Source organism: Sarcophilus harrisii, chromosome 2, assembly GCF_902635505.1.
Source record: "Sarcophilus harrisii chromosome 2, mSarHar1.11, whole genome shotgun sequence".
Taxonomy (NCBI): domain Eukaryota; kingdom Metazoa; phylum Chordata; class Mammalia; order Dasyuromorphia; family Dasyuridae; genus Sarcophilus; species Sarcophilus harrisii.
This window is the reverse complement of record NC_045427.1, coordinates 17,321,103-17,329,252: the sequence shown is the minus strand read 5'-3', so window position 1 is coordinate 17,329,252 and position 8,150 is coordinate 17,321,103. Positions and strand designations below refer to the sequence as shown.

Below are 8,150 nucleotides of genomic sequence, written 5' to 3'. Positions count from 1 at the left end.
CTAATGAGGAAGACAGCAAACAACTATATCTAACCAGGTATGGATAGAAAAAAAAATTATATAAGCCAACAAGTGGAAGATACTAAGATGAAAGATGTCAGGAAACACTTCCTTTAGCAGGTGAAATTTTATCTGAGACTTGAAGGAAGACAGGGAAACTAGTAGGTAGAAGAAAGAAATTGGGAATGGGGAAGGAATTAAGACAGAGAGACTGAGAGAGAGAGAGGGAAGGAGGAAAAGAGAGAGAGAGAGAGAGAGGAGAAAGGAGAGGGAAGAAAGAGAGAGCATTCCAGTCATTAGAGCCAGAGGATAAATCAATAAATCAATCCATAATTTTTTAGGGCTTCCTAATTTCTGAGGTATAAATGCTTTTATTGACAACTTTCCTTGCCTTGCCTTCCCTTTCTTTTCCCTTCCTTCCTTTCCCTCTTTCCTTTTCTTTTACTCCCTTACATTCCCTCCCTCCCCTTCCATTTCCTTCTCTATCTTCCCTTCTCAAATGCTGGCAGCCTCCCTTATATTGTCTGACACTTTCCCCTTTCAAGAAGAAGACAAAAGGTGGAGGCTGGTAATTGGAGAAGCAGTGAGCCATGAGGCCTTCCGCCTGCAGGGCCACTGTGGCTTCTCTGTGCCAGGCCCCGACTGAAAGATTGTGCAACACCTTGAATAAACACTTCCTCATGTAAGGGCAGAAGCAGGCTGAGTCGGAGCTTCTCTTCTCTCTCATGTGGAAGCCCCATGGGAGCAGCCCTAGCTGTGCCCTGGGGAGCTGAGCTAAACTGAGCTGAGCCAAGCCAAACCAAGTCAAGCCAAGCCAAGCGGAGCCAAGTCAGGAGGGTCGGACTGGGCAGCTGGGCAGTATGCTCCCCGGGCTACTGCTGGCCACAGTCGGTATCCTTATGCAACTGCCAGGTAAGCTCATTGTCAGGGTGTGTGGCCCTTGGGACTGGCTGGGAAGCAAGTTTCTCCTCCCATAATCTTTCCTTCCTGTCCTTAGGATATACACCAAGAACTGGAAGGGATTTAGAAGCTGTCTAAGTCTTTATATTACAAATGAGCAAACTGAGGCAGGGCACAAAGGTAGTCAGTGGCTGAGGTGGAATTTGATTCTAGTGTCCTGTTCACTACATCATACTACCTTGGTGTTCACAACATGGTATTTTTAAAGCTGAAAGAGGTTAATTTTGGCTATCATAAATCAGTATTAGTAGAGCTGGAAGAAGATTCTCATCCAAAAACCTAACCAATAAATGTTCATCAATTCAACCTTGCTCCTCATCAAGGAGAAGAATGTCACTGTCACTGAAGGATAAATCAGAGTTGCTACATCCCAGGATTCTAGTTGGAGAAGGGACCTCTCAGGTCATCTAGTCCAAGCCATACCTGATGATAATCCCCTCTGTAACGCTCTCAGAAAGTGATCCCACCTCCAGACCTGAAGATCTTCAGGGAATAGGAATCTGGGACTTTTAAAAATTAAGTTTCCAGGGTTCCATCATAGTCACTCTGCTTAACTGAAGACCCTCAAGAATAGAACTTGTGAGTGTTCAAAGATCCCTACTACAATATCCCAGATGAGTGGTCATCCATTCAGCCTCTGCCTGAAGACCTCCAGTGAGGGTCTCTTCAGCCAACTTAATATTTTATATAGTATGTGTGTTTTCAGGACCATTCTACCAATGTGATACTTGGGTTGCTTAGCCCACAGGCCAGGAAGCTCACTTTGCTAATAAAGGAGAGATAACAAAGCTATGATTTGCAGGGGTCCTCAAACTTTTTAAATAGGGGGCCAGTTCACTGTCCCTCAGACTGTTGGAGGGCTGGAATATAGTAAAAACAAAGTTTTTGTTTTGTGGGCCTTTAAATAAAGAAGCTTAATAGCCCTGGGTGAGGGGGATAATCGTCCTCAGCTGCCACATCTGGCCCACGGGCCAAAGTTTGAGGATCCCTGGGTAAACTTTAAATCATTAAGATCTGGGTTTACCTCTTGACACTGACAATTACTAGCTCTTTGATGATGGACAGATCATTTAGCTTCTGTTCCCTCAACTGCAGAATAGAGATATTAATTCATTATAACCCATTACTCTAAAAACAGCTTTGCTTTATATTATTGATATTCAGCTAGACAAGTTAGAAATCACAGGCAAAAATGGGGGGGGGGAATGAGAATATTTAAAGAAATGCTAGTGTGTGTGATAGAAAAAATAAATTTTCCTTAAATTTAGGTCTAGAGATGGAAGGCACCTCATGGCAATCAATTTGATTCCCTCAACCATCCCCATGTTAAAATTTCAGATCTAATTTTGATACTGTAACTTCTTGAAGAAGTTATATTATTTCTTTGTCCATTTCTTCCTCTGAGAAGTGAGCAAATGCTCAGCCTCTTTTTAATGTCCTTCTAGATCCTAAAACTGATCTGGTTAAACGATTTCATGTTTATAAAATATTATGGCATCATTTAGCAGAGGTAATTTTAATATGAAACTGATAATTGACCTTCTGCCACCAATTTGAAAAATTCAAGATAGGACCAAGCAATGTTCTAGTCATTTTAGTGTGTTCAGCATCCTTTGTATATCTACTGAAGGGTAGGGATTAGAGCTGAACTTTTTCCTGGAGTAGGAAACTTCCAAATGAGGAAACTCATTCCACTAGTGCAGATGCTAATTTGTTTTTTTTTGTTTGTTTGTTTGTTTTTTGGTACTTATAGTCATAGGGAGTTGTCAGGGGGAACTGAGGCTAGATGTCTTGACTCCAAGGCTCTTCTCTCTTTTACTAGACCCCTCTGATTCTCTTGGAATGTGTACCTACTGAAGGATGTGTGTGTGTGTGTGTGTGTGTGTGTGTGTTTATGAATAATGTCAAAAATACAAATATATCTAAGAGGAATGAAGGAGATACTCACTGTAGGTAGGGAAAGAGTGTGTCTTGAATTTGAATCCTGGCTCTGCCCTTAATTAACTCGGTGACCCCCACCAAGCCATTGCCAAAGGAAATGATTCATTGCTATGGCCTCCAAATACCCTTCCATGACACTCAGAATTACTACATGTACATGCATAACTTCTGCTTCACGTTTATATGGTATTACTCATACATGACTTGTTCTGTGTAGTTTCTATGCCTGTAGATGGGCTATCTCCTCATTTCACCCACTTAGCATCCTAGGCTTCCTTCAAGGCTCCCATCACATTGGCTCTTCTGCACCAGTTCTTTCCTTGTTCCCCCATCCCAGCTGTTGGTGCCTTCCTTATCCTCTGAGTTCATCTCCCATTTACTTTGTATCATGTATGCATTTATTTATATTCATGTGGTCGCCCCTTTGCAATATAAGTTCTTTGAAGGTAGGAACTTTCCCTCCCTTTGCTTTGTAGGTTTTTGTTCAGTCATGTCTGATTTTTTGTCATCCCATTTGAGATTTTTTTGGTGAATATAACTTCCCATTTCCTTCTCTAGATCATTTTATGCATAAGGAAACTAAGATAAACAGGGTAAAGTGACTTGCACAGGGTCACATAGTTAATATATGTTTGAGGTTGGATTTGAACATTGGGCATCCTGATTCCAGATCTACTGCACCTCCTAGCTGCCCACACCAGCATGGTGCTTAGTGCTTTATAAAAGCTTGTGGATTGACTCACCACAGACCAGAGACCATATAGTCAGAAACATCTGGAGCCCAGGTCTCCCTTGGCCCATGCTGACTGTGTGATTGAGATCAAAACACATCACTCAGGGCCCCAAAACTTCTCTAAGAGCAGAAGTTAGAGCTTGACCACTGCCTGCCCCAGAGAAGAGAGTGACCATCCTAGAAATTTCCTTTACCTGAAAAGGCATTGTTTGTGTACTATAAACTGAAAAATGGTCCTCAAAGAAATTCAAACCTCATTACTTCCCAAAGCCACTTATTTCACTTTTGGGTAGCTCTTATTATTAGGACATTGTTTTTTTTTTCCTGATCTCCAGTCCAGAGCTCATCTTGACAATTTATGGCCACTGTTCCTACCTCTGCATCCTTCCAATCCCCATGCTGAGGGCAAGCAGAATAAAAGTAATCCCAATATAGCTCAGAACAACAGGAAAAACCTGAATTCCTGGAGGATTTTCCAAGTGCCTTCTCAACAACTCTGTGACAAGGATAGTGACTGACTTGTACGCTCAGTTTACAGATGTGGAAACTGAGGCTTAGAGCTTCATGTGACTCTCCCATGAGTTTCCCATAGTTCATAAACAGCATTGTCAGGAACTATATTTAGGGCTTCTGACTGAACGCCCAGTTGTTTTTCTGTTTTATCATGTTTTCCTTGATGGAATCTTTGGCAGGTGGTGGCATTCCCCTGGCTTCCCAAGATATTCCCACCTGCATCCCTATTTGAAGCCTTTCCCCACACAGAACAGAGGGGAAGTTACTTCTCCTTGTTCCAATTTTACAACAGTCTAAATGGTAAAGCTTGAATGTTCAGCTAAGAGTCTGTGGGGTGTGGGGGATACAGAAGAGACACAAGGACATCTGGACTCATACCTAGACTGATTGTGACTGAAAGTCTAGTTTCTCAGTCACTTGTCAGAATGACTGCCTGAGTGACCTTACATGGATCACTTAAGCCCTCAATGCTCCAGCTGGTATTCAGTTGTTCATTCATGTTGAACTCTTTCTTGACTTTTTTGGCAAAGATATTAGAGTGATTTGCTATTCCCTTTCCCAATGTGTCCCCTTTTTACAGATGAGGCAAATAGGGATAATGTTCTTTAAGGGCACACAACAATTAAATGGCAGGATCCAGATTTGAACTCAGATTTTCCTGAATCTGGCCCAGTGCTCTATTCATTGCACCAATTTGCTACCCCTTAGTGTTCATAGTGACTCTCTAAGCTTATAAGTGATACATTTTCCTACTGGGCATCTCATCAAAATTAAATGACATGTTACCCCCCCCCCATCCAGCAACCCCCACCCACCAACAAAAAGGAAAGGACCCATGGAAGCTTTGTGCACATTGGACAAATTTATTCTGACCCCATTGCCTCCTCCCATATCCTTTGAGGAGGGAAAATCAGGCCAGATGTTTGGAAAGCACTTTGCATTCCTCAGAGAGATAAAAGGACTTTTGGGATTTCATTAAAGGAAAAATACAAACAAACATTCATGATGCTGACAGAGAGAGAGAGAAAAAAAAAGAAAGAGAGAGACAGAGAGGAGACAGGGAGAAAGAGAGAGAGAGAGAAAGAGAGACAGAGACACAGAGAGAGACAGAGAGAAACAGAAAGATAGAAGCAGAGAGACAAATAGAGTAAGAGAGAGAGGAGAGAGAGAGAGATAGAAAGAGAGAAGGAGAGGGGAGGGAAATGGATTGGATGAGAGAAAGGGGATGGAAGGGAGGGAGACACATAAAGACAGAGACAGAGACCCAGAGAAATGGACAGATTGACAGAGAAACAGAAAGAGACAGAAACAGAGATACAGAGACAGAAGACCAAAATACAGAAAAGGAAACAGAGATATAGATACATAGAGACAAAAGTAACCAAGAGGTATACACAGAAAAAATGAGAAAGAACTAATGAGAGAGAACAACAAAGATTAAAGGACAAATGAAGGTGGAGTGAGAAAAACTGAGAAGAAGAGATAGAGCAGGGAAGGGCAGAAGGAGAGAGTGATAGAAAGATAGATAAATAAAAGAGGGATGAAAAGAGAAGGGAATTAGAGAAAAAAAGAAGTGAGAGAGGAAAAAATGGGTAAAAATGGGAGAAAAAATGAGTAAAGAGATGAAGACAGTAAAAGAGAGAAATACAGTAAATGTATTCATTATATCCTAGTATGATGAATCCCACCTCAATAATCATTTTATGTCCACTAGAATGGAAATTATTTCATTATTTGTCTTTACATCCTCAGTGTATAGCACAGAACCTAGCATATGGTAGCCCTTAATAAATGTTTGTTTATTTCTTGTCCTGTGATTTTACCAAGGTGACAGATCCCAATCAATCAGTAGCTTCTCTATTTTCTAAAACCGTTCTCTCTGTGAACAAGGTGAAAAACTGATGTTGCCCCGGATTAAACTCTTCCAGCATCTCAACCTTGCTGCTCTATCATGACTAATTATTTCAGAGAGTTGCCTGAGATTCAGAAAGATGAAGTCATTTTCCCCACGGTTGCGTAGCTAATAAGTTTCAGAAGCAAGTTCTGATGTCGCTATCTTGCTGCAGAGTTCAGTTCCCTGTCCATGCCGCCATATTGTCTATTGGCAAGGAATTCTCCAAGAGAGGGAGGTTCTATAGCAGAGACCATTGGTCTCAGGAAGATTTGAGTTCAAATTGTGCCTCAGTCACTCTCTGGTTCTGTGATTGAGCAAATCTCTTAGCCTCTCAGCCTATTCCCTCAGCTGTAAAATGGGGATTACATAACATTTACCACACAGGATTATTGTGAGAACCAAATGAGTTAATGCTTGTCTCTGTCTCTCTGTTTTTTGATCTTTCTGCCTCTGTCTGTCTGTAAAATGCTATATGAATATAAAGTGCTATATAATAATAATTATTATTATCATTACTATGCATTGCACTATTTAATTCAATCACAAAGGCAAACAAACAAAATAATAAGAGTTTCCAATCAAAAATTCTTATTATTTTGTTTGTTTGCCTTTGTGATTGAAACCACTTAGGTTTATGAAGGATGCCCAAACAAGCTCTGTATAGGGTAAATGGAAAATGATCACCAGAATTAACAACAGCTTCCTGGAGAAAATGGCATTTTATTGGGACTTGGAGGAAGCCAGGGCAGCCAAAAGGGAGTGAGAGCATTCCAGGTAGTGAAAATGTCTGTAGCCTGTGGATGGAATGGAACAGCAAGCAAACCCATGTTGCTTAATTAAAGAGTGTATGGGGGAAACATAATTAAGAATAGTAGAAATATAGTGAAAAGGGAGGTGGGTTATGAAGGACTCTGAGCACCAAAGAGAGGATTTTATATTTAATTCTGAAGGTGATAAGGAGCCACTAGAGTTTATTTACCCTTAAGAAAAATCACTTTGGGAGCTGAATAGAGGCAGATTGGAGGCAGGAAGCCTGGAGGCAGGCAGATTAAGCCTGGATAGCTCAGATATGAGGAGATGGGGACCTACACCAGGGTGGTGGGCTGAATCCTAGGAAAGAAGCAGAATAAAAACAAAATAGAAAAGTCACTGACCTTGACAGACTTACATTCTACTGAGAGAAGGATCCTTTCTCTCTCAGCAATTTGGATACTTCTTAGCCTTGCCCTAAAATGAAGCAGATTAATTCTGAACTGAGACTTAGGGTCATGGAATCAGTGATCAGAATTTCATAAAAGGAAGAGATTTCAGTGAAATCAGCAACAACAAGGTTATATGATGATCAATTCTGATGGACATGACTCTTTACAACAATGAGATGATTCAAGTCAATTCCAATGGTCTTATGATGGAGAGAGCCATCTGCACCCAAAGAGAGGGCTGTGGGGACTGAGTGTGGCTCACAACATAATATTTTCACTTTTTTTTTGTTTGCTTGTATTTTGTTTTCTTTCTAATTTTTTTAGAATTAAAATTCTAAATTTTTTTTTAGAAAAAAATCTTTTTGATGTGATTTTTCTTGTGAATCATGATAATTGTGGAAATTGCATGTTTAACATATATCGGATTGCTTGCCATCTCAGGGAAGGGGTGCGGAGGAGGGAAGGAAAAAAAATTGGAACACAAGGTTTTTCAGGGGTGAATGTTGAAAAATATCTATTCATATGTTTTGAAAACAAAAAAATAATAAAGCAACAACAACAACAACAAAAAGATTTCAGTGTCATCCAATCCAAACTCATTTCACAGATGAGAATATTGAGGTGAAGCTAATGGAAGTGCTTTCCCCCTTCTCTTCCCCCCACCCAGTTCACATAATAAGCAAGGAGGACTTCTAGATTTAAACTCAGGACCTCTGCCTCAAAATTGTAGGGTATTTTTGATTGCATAGTCCTACTTCTCATATACAAATGTGAATATTTTTCATCCCCAAAACTTAACCTCTTTTGGACTTTTAAATTTAGTAAGTAACTTAACTAGAAATGACTCTAAATACTTTCTAAAACAGTGGAATGTCCATTCAGCACTATAGAGAGCTGATCTTAGGGA

General features: G+C 40.4%; 1 protein-coding gene across 1 annotated transcript in view; it reads left to right on the top strand.

Annotated features, from left to right (window-relative positions):
- The first annotated feature begins 711 nt into the window (after positions 1–711).
- The window catches only part of ADAM28 (ADAM metallopeptidase domain 28), a 73,215-nt gene continuing 65,776 nt past the window's right edge, over positions 712–8,150 (top strand). The window contains exon 1 of the mRNA XM_023495299.2: positions 712–912. Coding sequence (XP_023351067.1) covers positions 861–912 — 52 coding nt within the window. The 5' untranslated portion in view covers positions 712–860. The remainder of the gene's footprint in view (positions 913–8,150) is intronic.